The sequence below is a fragment of the Mustela lutreola genome, chromosome 8 (genome assembly GCF_030435805.1).
Source record: "Mustela lutreola isolate mMusLut2 chromosome 8, mMusLut2.pri, whole genome shotgun sequence".
Lineage (NCBI taxonomy): Eukaryota > Metazoa > Chordata > Mammalia > Carnivora > Mustelidae > Mustela > Mustela lutreola.
Window position 1 is genome coordinate 78,909,097 of NC_081297.1, and position 18,138 is coordinate 78,927,234.

General features: G+C 35.5%; 1 protein-coding gene and 1 pseudogene across 21 annotated transcripts in view; both read right to left on the bottom strand.

Annotated features, from left to right (window-relative positions):
* C2CD5 (C2 calcium dependent domain containing 5) overlaps positions 1 to 18,138 on the bottom strand; it is a 98,260-nt gene that overhangs the window by 72,031 nt on the left and 8,091 nt on the right. For all 21 annotated transcript variants that reach the window (XM_059185745.1, XM_059185736.1, XM_059185734.1 and 18 more), the window contains exons 3-5: positions 11,574 to 11,660; positions 6,101 to 6,272; positions 3,062 to 3,157 (exon numbers count right to left, since the gene is read on the bottom strand). In XM_059185745.1, coding sequence (XP_059041728.1) covers positions 3,062 to 3,157; positions 6,101 to 6,272; positions 11,574 to 11,660 — 355 coding nt within the window. The remainder of the gene's footprint in view (positions 1 to 3,061; positions 3,158 to 6,100; positions 6,273 to 11,573; positions 11,661 to 18,138) is intronic.
* Positions 642 to 3,055, bottom strand: LOC131838915 (leucine-rich repeat-containing protein 34-like; annotated as a pseudogene).

Here is an 18,138-nt window from a genome sequence, read left to right on the forward strand (position 1 = left end):
TGCTTCTATTTATAACAACGATAAATTCAATTTTTTAAAAAATGTACAATTAAATTCTTACCTTTTGGATACATAATACAAGAACACATTTACTGTGTTAATTTCAATGTAATTATAATAGTCATACTTCCAGTCTTCTAAATTCCATATTGTTCTTAGAAATAATCATTTTCTTTAATTAAGACCTCTTGTTTTTCACATAGTAAAAACAGTAGATACAAGTTATATTTTTATAATTTGGAAAACAGCCAGAGACAACCTTAGATAGCATTCAATACAAAGTTTAAAAAACCAAAATGAATGTCAGCTAGGTAATCATTGTATAAATAGGTACAGAGTGGGTAATAAATACAAAAAACTTTATTCAAAGCCCTCTGAAAAAGTTCTTCCTTACAACATACAGTGCAGCCTCAAAAGTCAAAACCATCACCTTTCTGACAATCTGAGGAGTCATACAGCCCTGCAATTGCCAATAATCTTTTTTTTTTAAAGATTTTATTTATTTATTTGACAGAAAGAGACACAGCAAAAGGGGGAATACAAGTAGAGGGAGTGGGAGAGGGAGAAGCAGGTTTCCCACCAAACAGGAAGCCTGACACAGGCCTCGATCCCAGGACCCCGGGACAGCGACTCAAGCCCCTCCAATAATCTATGGCCATATGGCCAACTGGTTCAGTAGTCACTAGACTATTTAACAAACTCATTTAATATAAATAATACCAAATGTCGTTAGATTTAAAATAAGATCTAATTAGATCCAAAAAAGGGATAACCTAAAGAAAAACAAGCAAAACAATTTTTTTAAAAAAAGGGAGAACCTAAGAACACCTATCCCAAATTAGTCTCCTAAAATAGATATCCATGCCTTAAAGCTAACTCAACTACTTAGGAGTTTTCAACCCAATTAATCCAGGCTGGCTGTGACTGCCTACATCTGCCCAATGCCAGCCCATATTTCATGGCACTTGAGGGACTATATCTGTAGATGATACCTATTTAATTTTGGATAGCATCACAATGTTTGGTTATAGTGCTCAGCTCTTACCTTAACAATGTCTTATACTATAATACCACTGGAGGAGAGCATGACTGGCTCAGTCAGTAGAGCGTACGACACTTGGATCTCAGGACTGTGGGTTTGAGCCCCACATTGGATGTAGAGATTACTTAAAAACAAAATCTTAAAAAAAAATAAATAAAAATAAAGGTAAAAAAATAAAATACCACTGGATTTTTCTTTTTTGACAGTTACACAAAGTTTAATATAGTCATATCTCCTAGGGGCGCCTGGGTGATTCAGTGGGTTAATGCCTCTGCCTTCGGCTCAGGTCATGATCCCAGGATCCTGGGATCAAGCCCCGCATCAGGCTCTCTGCTCAGCGGGGAGCCTGCTTCCTCCTCTCTCTCTGCCTGCCTCTCTGTCTACTTGTGATCTCTGTCTGTCAAATAAATAAATAAAATCTTTAAAAATATATATATATAGTCATATCTTCTACATATTAACAAAGCAACTTGTTCTAATTTGTAAAAGAAAACTTTAATTGGCAATATTCATCACTGTGAAATTAATAAGATAAATATGGGAAATTACTTTAGAGCTTGTTTTTCACAGAGATTGACCTACTGGTAGAAGAGGAAAACCTATGGGGTACCTGGGTGTTCGCTTCAGTTAAGGGTCCAACTCTTGGTTTCTGCTCAGATCATGACCTCATGGGTCCTAGGATCAAGCCCCAAATCAGGCTCCTTGCTTAGTGTGGACTCTGCTTGAAGATTTTCTCCCTCTGCCCTTACCCCCAACTGCATGTTCCCCTCTCTCTCAAAAAAATAAATCTTTAAAAAAAAAAAAAAAAAAAGCTGTAAGCTTCTCCATAAGTTGATGTCTGATAATAATGCATTTTAAGACTACTGCAGACTTCTACAAAATATACCTGTCCACCCACCACAAATGGCTCCATATCTGTATTACCTAGTACAGATGGTATTACATGGTCTATCTGAATTAAGTCTGATTATATAACTTAACACATGTAGCCTCATCAAGTTTGTTTTCCCAACTGTAGATATTAGAGAGCATGGGATTTGTTTTCATTGATTGTGAAAGTACAAGTCCATCTCCCCCTACGTTGTTGCTGACTACTGATAACCAGCTGACATCAAGGTAGCACAGGCTACTGTTCAGATATAGTGCATCACTTAACTCTTTATAATATCGTGCTTACATATACACAATGCAACAAGGCAGTGATTTTCCTTCAGCATGGGGCCTAGATGAACTGCAGACTCCTCCTATTCACCATATGGTATAGGTAAGTTTGGGTATATTCCCTTAGTTTTTTGGTTTTCAGTTAGGACTGTAGCAAATGCTATCACATTTTGCATTTCCAGACCACAGTCACTCCGATCTCATTTCTGTAAGAATGAATTAATTTTTAGCATTCCTGTAAAACAGATCCCACCCTCATTTTCAAACTTGTTTCCAGTCATTCTTAGATATTTCAGAGTTGTATTATTACGCAGTTCTTTTGCAATCAATTCTCACCTTCAGGCCCAATATTACTAACATAAGATTTAAGTAAAAAAGATTAAGTTGTTTCATTAATACATGGATTCTTTGTTGAAATTCTGGAAAAAACCCAAAATCTTCACCAGTCATTCTACCAGCAGTAAGCAACTGTTACCAGCAATGTTTACTGTGATTTCTTCCAGAGTCTGGAGTAGGGGCTAGAGTATAAGCCAGAGTAGGGTCAGGAAGGGTGGTCTCCTTCCTGCTGCTCCACAAACTCCTCCAACCTCGTAGTCATGATAACCATGTATACCTCATGCCCCAATGGACTATTCTAACAAAAATTTCTAAGAACTTGTAAGAAAGATTTCAACTTTAAAATCAAATAAATAGTCCCCAGAGCTACAGTAATTGTTTCTGAAAAATGGACAATTCTCTCTTGGGTATTAAAACCAAAGTATAATAGGTTTTCCATTAGCTTTCTGAAGTATTAATTTGATTAACTATATTTGACGATTAAATTCCCTGTTAAATGTGAAATAAAATGCATTTACTTACTGCAAAAGAATTTGACTCCACACGACGATTGCCTAAATCGATTTAAATCATTGAAGAGGTCTACTTTGACAATTACATTGATTTCCCCACGGATACCTAAAATTTCAAAAGGAAAATCAAGTTTTTACCTTAACAAAATAAAGCACAATTAAATAATCCAGCAAATGAATGCCAACTTGTGATTTTAAAATAACATCAATCATAATAGCAATGCTAATACTTTCCTAATTATTTTTACTCTAAGTAGTTTATTACATATTCTGAAGTACATATACACACTAGAAAATGAATAAGTCTCTACTTATTTGAATCAAAGGAGCCACATTTGAATTGATGACAATAATGACGGTAACATCTGAGCACAGATAATGTTCTAAATGCCTTACGTGTAGTATCTCATAGATCTCACACCAACCCAGTAAGGTAATTTCTGTAGTATACCATCCTCATGTTATAGAGGAAAACATTAAAGTTTAATGAAAGTTAAATAATTTGCATAGTGTCAATAACTAGTTAAGTAGTACAGCTAAGATTAGGTCTGATCTTAAATGGTCTTAACAACAAATGTGAAGAATCTGATTTACCACAAAAACTTTATTCTTTAAATGAATATATTAAGTTAAAATGAGCTAAGAAATTCCAAAAATAAGGGTTTTTCAGAATATGCCCTAATAAATTAAAATGACCCAGTCTCTATTCCTAACAATTACTAAATATTTTTACTGGACTGTCCTGATTGCATGTCAATCAAATTCAGTTATTGAAGGCCTTCTAAGAAGAGTGACCTACTAAAATAATGAGATGATGTTCTTAACAAAGGGTCCATAAACATTAAACCAAATATAAACAGCATTTAATATAAAATATATATATATGTAATATATAAATATATATTTTATATATATATAAAATATATAAATATAATTCATTCATTCATACTGCTATTGCCTTTAATCTAAGCTAAGCTAACTCTGATTATTTCTCCAGTGGTGTGTTTTATTGGTAATACACTACTGGATTTTATTTTCTGACTACAAGAATAATACACTTATATTATAAAAAATACAGAATAAAGCAAAAGAGCAAAAACAGGATTGTAGTTCAGAAATAAATCTATCCAAGAATAAACATTTTAGTGGGATACCTGCGTGCTCAGTTAGTTAAGCGTCCAATTCTTGGTTTTAGCTCAGGTCATCACCTTGGGGTCCTGAGATGGAGCCCCATAGGGCTCTATGCTCAGCAGAGAGTCTGCTTGAGATTCTCTCCCTCTGCCCCTCCTCATACTCTCTCTTTCCCTCCTCTATTTTTTATTTTAAAAAAAATAAATCTTTTTTAAAACAGAATAAACATTTTATCATGTATTCTGCCAATTTATCATATGATATCACATATATGCAATTCTTTTCTTTCTAAACAAATATGTAATCATCCTATAGTAGTAATGTTTTATAATCTGAATTTTACAAAATTTTACAATTTTGCTATGCCATTCTACTCTAAAAAATGCATTTTGATCAGGCTGAACAATTCATGATCTATATATGCTCTAACTTATCTAAGTAAATCTTCTTTTCCAATTTATTTTAGCATTATAAATATTAATTAATAATAATAGAATGTATCACAATAAATATACTTTTGACATAAATCTGTTTATTATAATAAAACTACTATCAACAGAATTGCCAGGTCAAAAATGAAAAATTGGCAGAAAGATGCTAGACTATAGAGAGAAACATTTGCCAGTTCCTTATGGGTCCATTTGCCATTCTAAAAAGATGGCACATTTTCAGGCTGACAGTTCTCAAACTTTCTGATGTCAGAACCACTTTATAATCTCAAAAATTATTGAGAACTTCAAGGAGTTTTTGTTTATATGCATCATATGTCAGTATTTACCATGTTATAATTAAAATTAAAAGTGAGAGGGACACTTTGATGGCTCAGTGGGTTGGACCTCTGACTTCAGCTCAGGTCATGATATCAGGGTCCTGGGATCATATTCCCCACTCAGTGGGGAGTCTGTTTCTCCTCCCTTTGCTCCACCTCCTGCTCATTCTCTCCCTCTCCCTCTCTCTCTCAAATAAATAAAATCTTTTTAAAAATTTTAAAATTAAAGATTACGGGTGCCTGGTTGGCTCAGTGGGATAAAACCTCTGCCTCTGGCTCAGGTCATGATTCCAGCGTCTTAGAATCGAGTCCCGTATTGGGCTCTCTGCTCAGCGGGGAGCCTGCTTCCCTTCCTCTCTCTCTGCCTGTCTCTCTGCCTACTTGTGATCTCTGTCTGTCAAATAAATAAATAAAATCTTTTCTAAAAAAATTAAATCAAATTAAATTAAAGATTAAAAATTAAATTGAAAATTAAAATGAAAGCTGGGAATTTTAAAAAGTAATTACTTAATACTATAAACATTTTTATAAAAATAACTAATTTTGAAAAACAAGAAACTAGTAATGAGAATAGCACTTACATTTTTTTAGTTCTCTATAATGTTTAGCTTCATGGAATACAGTTAGATTCTATTTCTGGTCTGTATTCAATGTGCAGTGATATCATATATCATAAAAACTCCAGAAAATTCCACTGTACCTTTGTAAGATGATTTTTAAATCATGCATTTATTTTCTTTATTGTATAAATTTAGCAGGGATTACTTCAAATTATGTTCTGAAAAATAACAATTTCACCAACAATACTTTGTGACTCTCTATTAAAAGGAAAATATCTTGGGACGCCTGGGTGGCTCAGTTGGTTAGGCAGCTGCCTTCAGCTCAGGTCATGATCCCAGCATCCTGGGATCGAGTCCCACATCGGTCTCCTTGCTCGGCAGGGAGCCTGCTTCTCCCTCTGACTCTGCCTGCCACTCTGTCTGCCTGTGCTCACGTTCTCTCTCTCTGACAAATAAATAAATAAAATCTTTAAAAATATATATATATGTCTCTTACATATATATCTTTTAAAACCACAAATGTAGCACAGAAGTCTCTATGGATAATTTTTAATAATCATGATATATTTTCTTAAAATATACTCCTTACCATGTATGGTATCATATATTGGAAACCATCCTGAGATGACTGTTGCAGCCTCACTGTAGAGTAAGGGATCAATATCAATGTACACCTTACCAATGGCATCATTTGCACTATAAGTATCATGGTCAAGAACTGTGATCTGTAGAGGCTCATCCTGTAAATCTTCATCGTCCACCTGAAAGTATACCTTAAAATTAAATCTTTTTATTTTTCAATCTTCATTACCATAAATATACATATATACCAAATATAAATGATGACTTACTTATAGAAAAAAAACAACACAGATTTATCTCTAAGCACAAAGGTAAAGGAATTAACACACACACACACACACACACACAAAAGTTATAATCCCTTTTTCTATAAAAGATGCCAAATTTCTAAGGAAAAAAAGTATAGTTTGGGGCACCTGGGGGCTCAGTTGGTTGGTATCCAACTCTTGATCTTAGCTCAGGTCTTGATCTCAGCACCATGAGTTCAGGCCGTGTTGGGCTGCATGTTTAAGTTCTTTTTCTACATTTTATTCTGTGCCAGGGCCGTGCTTAATTTCTGTTTCTACATACAATCCTGTGTTTTACTACTCTACATATAATATCCAGCAAAAATGCTTAAAGAACGTCATAACAGGGTCCATACAATATCTACAGGAGAGCAAAGATGCTAATGAGCACCATGATACCATCATTTATTTCTAAAGACAATTTCCCAGAATAAAACTGTAGGAAAACTAACATATTATTGGTAAAAACAAAACAAACAAACAAACAAAAAAACAACTAAAGCTCATGAACTAAGTAAGTGAAATAAATGTACTCTCTCCTTTTACTGACTATCAATTACTTATCACATGCCAAGCACTGGCTAAAAATGAACTACAATGGAGAATGCAGTGAACTAAATGTTTCTGTCCCCTGAAGATCTGTATATGGAAGTCCCAATCCCCAATACGATGATATTTGGAGATGAGGTCTTTGGGAGGTAATTAGGTCATAAAGGTGGAGTCCTTACGAACGGGATTGGGATCCTTACAAGTGAAGATGGGGAGAGAGGATCTCTCTCCCTGTTATGTAAGGACACAGCAAAAAGATCACTATCTACAAGCCAGATAGAGGGACCTCAGCAAAATAAAACCATGATGGTACTCTGTCTCAGAGTTCCCAGCATCCAGAAATATCAGAATAAAAGGCTATTGTTTAAGCCACCTACTCTATGGTATTCTGTTACAGCAAGCCAAACTGACTAAGGCAAAGAATGAGGCAAAAAAAGATTTCTCCCTTTGGAAGACATGTTCATTATTTTGGCTGCCATCCTCTGGATACCATACCATCCTCTAAATTTGCCAGTACTCCTCATCAAATGTGGTGGCTAGATGGAACACAATATTACAGATATCTGTAAGGATGGAATACAAAGGGATTATTGTTTCCTGCAACTAAAATACTATACTTTTTGAATGCAGTCTACGAATGTTTGTTGTTACAGCACATATACCACATTGTTCATTAAGACAGAGTTTGTAGTACACTAAAATCTCTATTTTCCTTACATATGCTCTGGTCAAGTGGTATCTCTACAAACCATATACTCTGGTTAATTTTTTAAACTTAATTATGAAATATTATGCCTTTCCCCATTCCATTTAATTTCTTGTTGATTTTAGACTAACAATCTAACCGCTGAAGATTATTTTAAGAATTAAAGTACAAGAAGGAATTATTGTTGATATCACTGATATAATAATGTGACTGGATGATCTGCCTTCAAAAAGGGGATACCTCTCAATAAGAGAGACATAATTAAAAATTTATGGATGAAATTGCATAATATTTTGAATTTGCCTTAAAATATTCCTGTCGGGGCTCAGTCAGTTAAGTGTCTACCTTCGGCTCAGGTCATGATCCCAGGGTCCTGGGATAGAGCCCCATGTGCAGGGAGCCCACTTCTCCCTCTCCTTATGCTGCCACTCTGCCTACTTGTGCTCTCTCTCTATCAAATAACTAAAAAACCTTAAAAATATATATATATTCCTGGGCGCCTGGGTGGCTCAGTGGGTTAAGCCGCTGCCTTCGGCTCGGGTCATGATCTCAGGGTCCTGGGATCGAGTCCCGCATCGGGCTCTCTGCTCAGCGGGGAGCCTGCTTCCTCCTCTCTCTCTCTGCCTACTTGTAATCTCTCTCTGTCAAATAAATAAATAAAATCTTTAAAAAAAAAAAAAAAATATATATATATATATATATATTCCTGTCACCCCACCCTCCAAGTAGGGGGTGAGGTAACAGGTAAAACAAGAACAGCACAATGTATAGGTAAAAGTAAATGTAGATGATGGATAGGCATCCTGCCTACTTTTATGCATATTTGAAAATTTCGATAGTGTAATGTTAAAATAATAGTTCTTATTTCCAATCCATTCTGAACCATATGTCATCAACAGCATTCCATATTACGGTATTCCCTATATATATAGTAAAAGGGAAAGAGTCATAAACTAAGCCATTAACCACTGCCCCAAACACATCCCTCCAATTTTCACCTCCATTAATAACATTTTTTGTGTACACTTATTTAACCACCTATACATTTACCTATGAGAACCTTTATCTTATGTACTTGTAAATTAAGGTATTCCTTCCCTGACACTATAGGGCTCCATTAGAACTAAATGACTAGAATTGTTTATGATATATATAGATAGCTAATAATATAAATAATCTGAAGAAAGAAATTCAGAAATTAATTTTAATAAGGTAATTAAGGATATTTCATAGATTTAATTGAGCCAATATCAAATCATGAAAAACTATAAAGTAAGACTTTCTCATAAATGTTCTAAGTGCTTAAAAATGTTAATTACACAGCAATTTGTCCAGATAAAAGACTAAATTTCCCACCCTCCTTCATAACTACTGAGATATAAGCATAAATCATTATATAGAGCTAGATAGGGTAGGGAAAAACTTCTCAAACAGTGCTCGCTCAGCTGAAAAATATGTATTAACTCACCACCTCCTCTCCTGCTTTTTCTTACAGGCCTAGAACACTGATGTGACCACTGGAACTCCAGATGCTAACTTGGAGGCTAATGTGATCATGAACATGGAAGCCACAGACTATGGATGATGAAGAACAAAGACAAACGGATCCTGGGTCCCAAATGATTAAATGGAGCTTTCAAAATATCATTATACTACCTGGCCCAGTATTTCTTTTAGATAAAAGAAAACAAAACATCCATTTGTTCATGATATTTGAGAGTTCACAAGATATAAATTAATGCCAATCACAAATGACAAGGTTAAAAAAGTATATAATTAATGTTAACTACAAAACAAAGTTTAAGAACATCTTTCACACAATATACACTGTTATTAGAAGTACTAGCCAAAATAGTAAACTTAGTAAATTTTTAAGGGAAATGGCTGGTAACTTTAGTTGCTAAATCTCATTAACATTTATAAAAATCCCTTATTTCAGTAAAGTACAAATATCTTTTAAAGTTACCTAAGCTATTTGAGTACTTTGCAGCTTTAAAAATTATGGTACTGCATCATCAATAAAATGAAATTAATGTTCTTAAATACTAATGTCCTACTATCATGAAAATTATTAATACGATAAAAAACCCAACTTAAAAATGAGCAAGGAGGGCGCCTGGGTGGCTCAGTGGGTTAAAGCCTCTGCCTTCCACTCAGTTCATGATCTCAGGGTCCTGGGATCGAGCCCCACATCGGGCTCTCTGCTCAGCGGGGAGCCTGCTTCCTCTTCTCTCTCTGCCTGCCTCTCTGCCTACTTGTGATCTCTGTCTGTCAAATAAATAAATAAAATTTAAAAAAAAAAAAAATGAGCAAGGAACTTGAACAGTTTTCCAAAGACAAACAAACAGGCAATAAACACATGAATAAAGGTTCAACATTATTAGTCATTAGGGAAATGCAAATCAAAACCAATGACATACCACATCACATTTACATTTTCCACAGTAAGCTAGTCACCAAGACCTGTGAAGTCTACCTCCATAATGTCATCTCTAAGTATCTTCTTTGGGGAGTTAAAATATGAGATGGTAGTTCAAAGTAAAAGAAATGTAAATGGTCCTTAACCATAAAAAAACCATACATCACCTCATCCATGACAAAAATTACACTATAAACATCACTTCACACCTACTAAGATGGCATGATTTTTTTAAAAAACAGAAAATAACAAAGCTTGACAAAGATGTGGAAAAATTAGATTTTTCTCATATATGCTCGTGGAAATAGATAATGGTATAGCTACTATGGAAAACAGTTTGGCAGTTCCTCAAAAAGCTAAACATACAATTTATCATATGACCCAGCAATTCCGTTTCTGGGCACATACTCAAAACAACTGAAAACAGGGACTCAAACAGATCCTTGTACACTAATGTTTACTGCAGTATTATTCACAGTAGGCAAAAAGTGAAAACCAAATCTGTCCATCAGCAGATAAATGGATAAACAGAATGTGATACATACACACACACACACACACACACACAGGAATATTATTCAGCCATAACAAGTAAAGAAATTCTGATACATGATAACAACACGGATAAACCTTGAAAACATTATGCTAAGTGAAAGCCAGACACAAAAAGACAAATATCACAATGATTTCACTTGTGTCTAACACAGGCAAATTCAAAGAGACAGGAAGTAGATTAGACATTATCAGGCACTAGAAGAGGGAGCAGTTACTGCTGAATGAGTAGTTTCTGTTTGGAGTAATTAAAAAGTTTTGGAAATAGTAGTGATGCCTATACAACATTGTAAACATAATCAATGTTATGAATTACACTTAAAATTGGTTAAAATGGCATTTTTTAATGTATACTTTTGACTGTAATTTTTTAAAGAACTGAATCTGTACACTATTCGTAAGTGGTTTTTGGTATATACTAAAATCCAGAGAATATGACAGCAATAATATACTTCAATGGATTCTGTTTTTTGTTTTTCAAATCTGTGTTCTTGGATTCATACACTGTAGTTTCTTAACTATAACGTTATTTTTTTAAGAACTTAATAATCCTAGTTAAGCAAAAAAGAAAGTCATCTTTTATGGTGTAGGAAAACCACTATACCTGAAATAAAAGGTACTCCTATCATTCCTGGGGGGAAGGGGTCATGTCAAAAAAAAAAAAAAAAACTCTTTGTGTTTAGTTTTATTTAAAAAACTTTTTTTATTTAGTTTTATTTAAAAACTTTTCTTAAGAGGCAGCTGAGTGATTCAGTCAGAGAAGCATCTGCCTTCAGTTCAAATCATAATCCCAGGACCCTGGGATCAAGCACCAAACCGAGGAAGGCGGACAGGGGAGGGGCTCGGGGCTTAGGTCACTGCTCAGCAGGGAGTCTACTTATCCCTCTCTGTCTGTCCCCTCCCAACCACTTGTGCTCTCTCTCAAATAAATAAAATATTTTAAAAATATAAAAAATTTAAAACTTACCTCAAATTTAAACCATTCTGAGTTCCACTGAGGGTTGAGAGACTTGAGATACACGTCTGTTTTAAAGGTGGTATTTCCAAATTTTACCTAAAAACAAATAAACAATCCAAATATAAACATCAAAGATATGAATAAAAGTAAATTCTGATCTCGGCCAAGCAGTGGGAAGAACCATGGAAGGGGAAAAAAAGGACAACTATTCCTTGAAACAAACGGGAAGAAAGTACAATCCAGTAAGTTTATAGGCTACACCTGAAATAAGAGATTACCTCCTGCTCTGGCTGACTAGCTCTACACAGAAATTAAAAACAGACAATTTTGTCAACATGAAGGAAGAAGTTAATATAGCCTTCAGGGAACAAAAGCTCAGACCGAAGAGGAATCTTAATGGCAGAGGACCAGTGAGAATAAAATCAGAAGGTAAAAAACATCAGCTGACCACCCTTTCACCATCTCAGTTTGGGAATCCAAAACTCCAGCCCATTATTGCAAGAACTTAGAAATAGATCCTTGTATTTTTCAGCTTCCCCATTTTTGTTATTTTTTTAATCCCTTATCGGTGCACATATAGTGATCAGCAACGAACCATTATCTTTAAAGGTTTTATCTTCAAGGACAATGAAAGGGATTGGATGGGGAAACTATCTTATTTCACAGCCAGTCTTGGCAGACACTAAATCACAAAGATCCAAAAATAAATAAGAAGGGAATGAAACAGAAATCAGGCTAAATCCCTGGGACTTGCTTCCAACAAGGAATAGAGATTATGAAATCTGACTCAACTTGAGAAGTGGTCAGGAAGCTTAATAGCAAAATAGCTAGGGAAATACTTCCTAGATGGCCTCGCCTTTCCTAAATTTGATCTCTTCCCTAATTCTACTAGTTATTACCATTATCTTTCCTAACCTCTAAATTAACTAAAGCTTATCCCCTTTAAGACAATTTCCAGCAGTAAGAGACTCTTACTCATGGGAAACAAAGTGAGGGTTGCTGGAGGGGAGAGGAATGGGAGAATGGGGAAACTGGGTGATGGACATTAAGGAGGGCACATGATATAATGAGCAGTGGGTATTAAGAAATACTGATGAATCACTACACCCTACATCTGAAATGAATAGAGTATATGTTAATTAATTGATTTAAATTTTTTTTAAAAAGACAATATCCATCACAAACACACTGTAGATTCCTAAGAAATGCTAGTTCAAGCAGATAAACTATGAAACCTCCTTTCCTTTTTGAAAGAAACCTCCTTCTCCTTCGGTATTATGATATTTGCTGATTTTCCCGTTTTATCAGTCCAGGGAATTTTCTAAAAGCAGAATATCCAAAAGAATTATTGTTTTTATCTTCTGTATATTTTCCTAGGTGTTTTATCATTTAATTTGAATTCTTAGGCATGGTACCAACCACTTTGGTGTTTAGGCAGGTTAGAGAGTTGAAAAGGTTAAAAAAATTATGTGAAAATAGTAACTTCTGGCACAATAAAGAATATAAGAAAGTCAAAGATAAGTAAGAGAGAGGGGCGCCTGGGTGGCTCAGTGGGTTAAAGCCTCTGCCTTCGGCTCAGGTCATGATCCCAGAGTCCTGGGATAGAGCCCCACATCAGGCTCTCTGCTCAGCAGGGAGCCTGCTTCCTCCTCTCTCTCTCTGCCTGCTTCTCTGCCTACTTGTGATCTCTGTCTGTCAAATAAATAAATAAAATCTTTAAAAAAAAAAAAAGTAAGAGAGAAAAAAATGTTTGCTAAATATATACTAAAGGGCAACTTTCCTCTATTTCTAATGAGTTTCTATAAAGCAATATGAAAAAGATCAATAGTCCAACAAAAAAAAGGGCAAAGGACATGAACAGACAATTCAAAGAAATGAAAATATAGATGTTTTTATTTATTTTAACACAGATGCTTTTAAAACACAGCTAAACGTTGAACAACATGGATTTGAAAAGCACGCATCCATGTATAGGCAGATTTTTTTCAATATATATACTGGAAAATCTTTTGGAGATTTGTGACAAATCGAAAAAACTAATAGACAAACCATGTATCCGAGAAATAGCAAAAAAACTAAGAAACAATTATGTCATGAATGCATAAAATATATGTAAATACTAGTCTATTTTATCATTTAATAAAATGATAATAAAATACACACTAAGGATAAAAAGTTAGACTTGATCAAAACATGCACAGAAATACATAACAGACCACACATGACACCATTAGCAGTTGAGGGAAATGTAAATGAATGGAAAGATGCAGTATCAAATTATAACTGCAGGGATGCCTGGGTGGCTCAGTTGGTTAAGCGGCTGCCTTCGGCTCGGGTTGTGATCCCAGCGTCCTGGGATCGAGTCCCACATCGGGCTCCTTGCTCCACAGGGAGCCTGCTTCTCCCTCTGACTCTGCCTGCCGCTCTGTCTGCCTGTGCTCGCTCTCGCTTGCTCTCTCTCTGACAAATAAATAAAATCTTTAAAAAAAAAATTATAACTGCACAAGATGAATTGTAGTATGTACTGTACTACTGTACGATAATTTCAAACCACCTTCTGTTGCAACTAACATGAGCCCAAGTGTTGCTAGTATCTGCTTAAAACACTGTGTGATACTACCTATCTCTGTGTAAGCAGTCCATCTCTTCAGTAAATAGCATGTTGCACTACAAAGTGACCTCTTACAGTTCTTGCATATTTTTCATTGTTTAGGCAACACCGTATCTTATGTGACATCATCGGACCCATACAAAGTGCCACTAGTGTTGCTTAAAGTGCTCCCAAGAATGAAAGAAAAGTCATTATGTTACAAGAAAAAGCTGAACTGCCTGACATGCACTGTAGTTTGAATTCTGCAGCTGCATTTGCTTGTTACTTCAAGATAAATGAATCCAGCATAAAGAACCACTGCAATAAAAGAAAATTCGTGAAGCCAATGCTGCAGCCATGCTAACAGGTGCAAAAGCCTTGTGCTTTTTGCAAAATACCTTTTTATCTCATATTGAAAATGCAGGGTTGCTATAAGGCAGGTATATTTATAGAGCCTAATATGATTCAAGAGAAAAGTGAAGTCATTATATAACAACTTAAAGCAAAAGGAAGGTGAAAGATCTAAAGCTGGATAATTTCATGCCAGCAAAGGATGGTACGATAATTTTAGAAAGAGGACTGGCTTAAAAAATGTCAAGATAACAGGAAAAGCAGCTTACGCTGACCAAGAGGAAGCAAACAAGTTCCCAAACATGATCAAGAGAATCACTGAGAAGAAAGGATATCTGCCTGAACAGATTTTTAATTCAGACAAAAGGACCCTATGCTGGGGGGCGGGGGGGGGGGGGGGGGGAATGCCACGAAGTGTTTTAGTCAGGAAGAACAAAAATAAACTCCAGGATTTAAGGCAAGAAGGGATAGGCTAACTCTACCATTTTGTGCAAATGCAGTCAGGTGTATGGTAAGAACTGCCTTTATCTATAAAGCTGTTAACCCCCAAGGCTTGAAGAGAAAAGACAGATACCAGCTGCCAGTCTTTGGGTTGTACAACAAAAAGGTATGGATAACAAGAATCCTTTTTCTGGACTGGTTCCATTGATGATTTGTCCCTGAAGTCAGGAAACACCTTCCCACTAAAGGACTGCCTTTTTTATGTTTTTAAGATTTTATTTATTTGACACAGAGAGACAGAGAGGGAGAGAGAGAGAGTACAAGCAGGGGGAGCAGCAGAGGGAGAAGCAGACTCCTCACTGAGCAGGGAGCCCAATGTGGGACTCCATCCCATGACTCTGAGATCATGACCTGAGCCGAAGGTAGTCGCTTAACTGACTGAGCCACACAGGCTCCCAAGGGACTGCCTTTTAAAGTTCCTTTGATACTAGACAATGCCTCTAGCTACCCAGAACCCCATGAGCTCAACACTAAGGGTATCAAATGGTCTACTTACCCCCAAACACAACCTTTCTATAATCACCTTCTAGATCAACTGGTCATAAGACCCTTTACAACTCATTACATGGTATTCTTTGAAAAGAATACCATGTCAACACTATGGAAGAGAACCCTGATGAGAAAACATCATGAAAGTCTAGAAGGATTACACCACTGAAGATGCCATTGTAGTAAGCCATGACAGCCATCAGTATTAAATAAATTCCTGGGGGAGAAAAGTATGTCCAGATGTTGTACATGACTTCACAGGATTTACAACAGAGCCAATCAAGGGAATAAGGGAAGAGTTTACGTACATGACAAAAAAGGTAAAAGGTGAAGGGTTTCAACATTTGAATCTTGGAGAAATGTAAGAACTAATAAACATCACACCAGAAGAATTAACAGAAGACAACTTGATGAAGATGAATGCTTCCAAACCAGTGCCAGATGACAAGAAAGAAGCTACAGAAGAAGCAATGCCCGAGAACAAATTGATATTAGACAACCTGACAGAAAGGATCTGACTATTTAAGACTGCTACTGATTTCTTTTACAACATGGACCTTTCTAGCATACTAGCACTGAAACTAAAGCAAACAATGGTACTATATAGAAATAGTCTTTAAAAAAATGAAAAAGCAAAAAAATGTCAGAAGTTACAACATATTTCAGTAAACTTATTCCACATGTGCCTGTCTTTCCTGCCTCCCCTTCCAACTCCTTCACCTGTTCTGCCACCCAAGACAGCAAGACCGATTCCTTCTCTTCCTCCACTTACTCAACATGAAGACAAGGATGAAACCTTTATGACAATCCACTTCCACTTCATGAATATAATCATCAAGCCGTACAGATAATAAACTTATATATTGTGTATATGCGAATATCTCCATGTGAAAATCTAGTAACTGCATGGCAAGATCTGTCTGAAGCACTTCTCTGTCATCATCATTGCCTAAGTAGTCGTCCTATGTAAGACTATATAGAAGTGCTTAGCCTAGACTTATATAGTCATAGGTGAGCAATATTTAACACAAAATTAATCAGATGTTAGCTTTTTTCCTAAGATTTATTTACTTATTTGAGAAAGAGATGTGTGCTCAAGCAGGACGGGCAGGAGAGGGAAAAGCAGGTTCCCTACTGAGCAGGGCGCCCAACGTGGGGCTCCAACCCAGGACCCCAAGAACATCACCTGAGCCAAAGGCAGATGTTTAACCAATTAAGCCACCCAGGTGTCCCAGAAGTTAGTTTTCTTATTGTTTTATAACTTTTCTTTCAAAGTGCTATGTAGCTACAGTATGCCTCTCTTTGATAATTGGGGAAACTGCTATCAGCCTACAATCACAAGTTATATTTCTAGTGCTATATTATAAATATGACTGCAATACTGTATGCCATAAAATATTTTTGTAACGATTCACTTGTTAGTATATAGGCTAGGCTACTGTGAAGCAATTCTATCAATTATACTGAGCTGCCATAAAGCAGTCATACTGCTGCTTCTTTGTTATCAATGCATAAATCATTGTATTTGTAAATAAACATGAATTTCTTTTTCACATTATCTTTTCATTTCTAATGTCTAGTGTTAGTAATATGTATAACATCTACTATGTTTTGTATCATTTAAGACAATATTGATATTGTTACTGACAGATGATTCATCCTATAAACATACAGCGTAAACTTACTGTATCTACAAATACAGCACAGTACTGTAAATATGTTTTCTCTTCCTATTTTCTTAAAAACATTTTTTCTCTAGTTTACTGTAAGAATATAATATAAAATACATATAACATTTCAACTATGTGTTAACGAACTTTATATTATCAGTAAGGCTGATGGTCAACAGCAGGCCATTTGTAGTTAATTTGGGGTGTGGAATCAAAAGTCATATGTGATTTTCAACTGTGCTGGATTGAGAGGGGGATGTCAACTGCCCTGACAAGGCCCCAAATGGCTCATGGGTCAACTATATATCAAAAGATGATCAACCACAACAGAAATGCAAACTAAACCAACATTTTTACTTATGTTTGAAAACAGTATTGATGAGATCTTCTAATACTTTGTTGATGGGAGTATAAAATAAAACAATCTCTAAGGACTGCAGTTTGACAAATATCAAAATGTTCAATGACTACACCCTTTAACTTTATATAGAAGTACACAATGACATGTACAAGCAGCATCAGAGTGAAAAAGATTGGAAAGAACCAAGATATCCACCAATTTGGAACTGGTTGGATGAAGTATGGTAAAGCCACACAGTATAGTGCTAAATAGAAGAACGAAGCAGCTCCCTCCACACTGGTACAGAACCACCACCAAGACAGATCTTTCTTCTGTGGAACAGCATGTATGGCATACTTTGGGAGAAAAAAATGGCAAAATGTTGTAAGTCATATAATATATGCCTATATATAGCATAGGTTATTTCTAGTAGGTTATACAACAAATGTTAACAGTGGCCACTACCAACAACAGAACTGGTTGGTTAAAAGAAACACGATGTGAGAGAGGTTAAGCCACTTTGAACCTTCTGAATTCTGAATGCATGTATTTTTCCTATTTGTAAATTGTATTATTTTAAAACTCAAAAACTTAAAAAATTCAAATTAAAATTATTTTGTTTGAAATTATAGA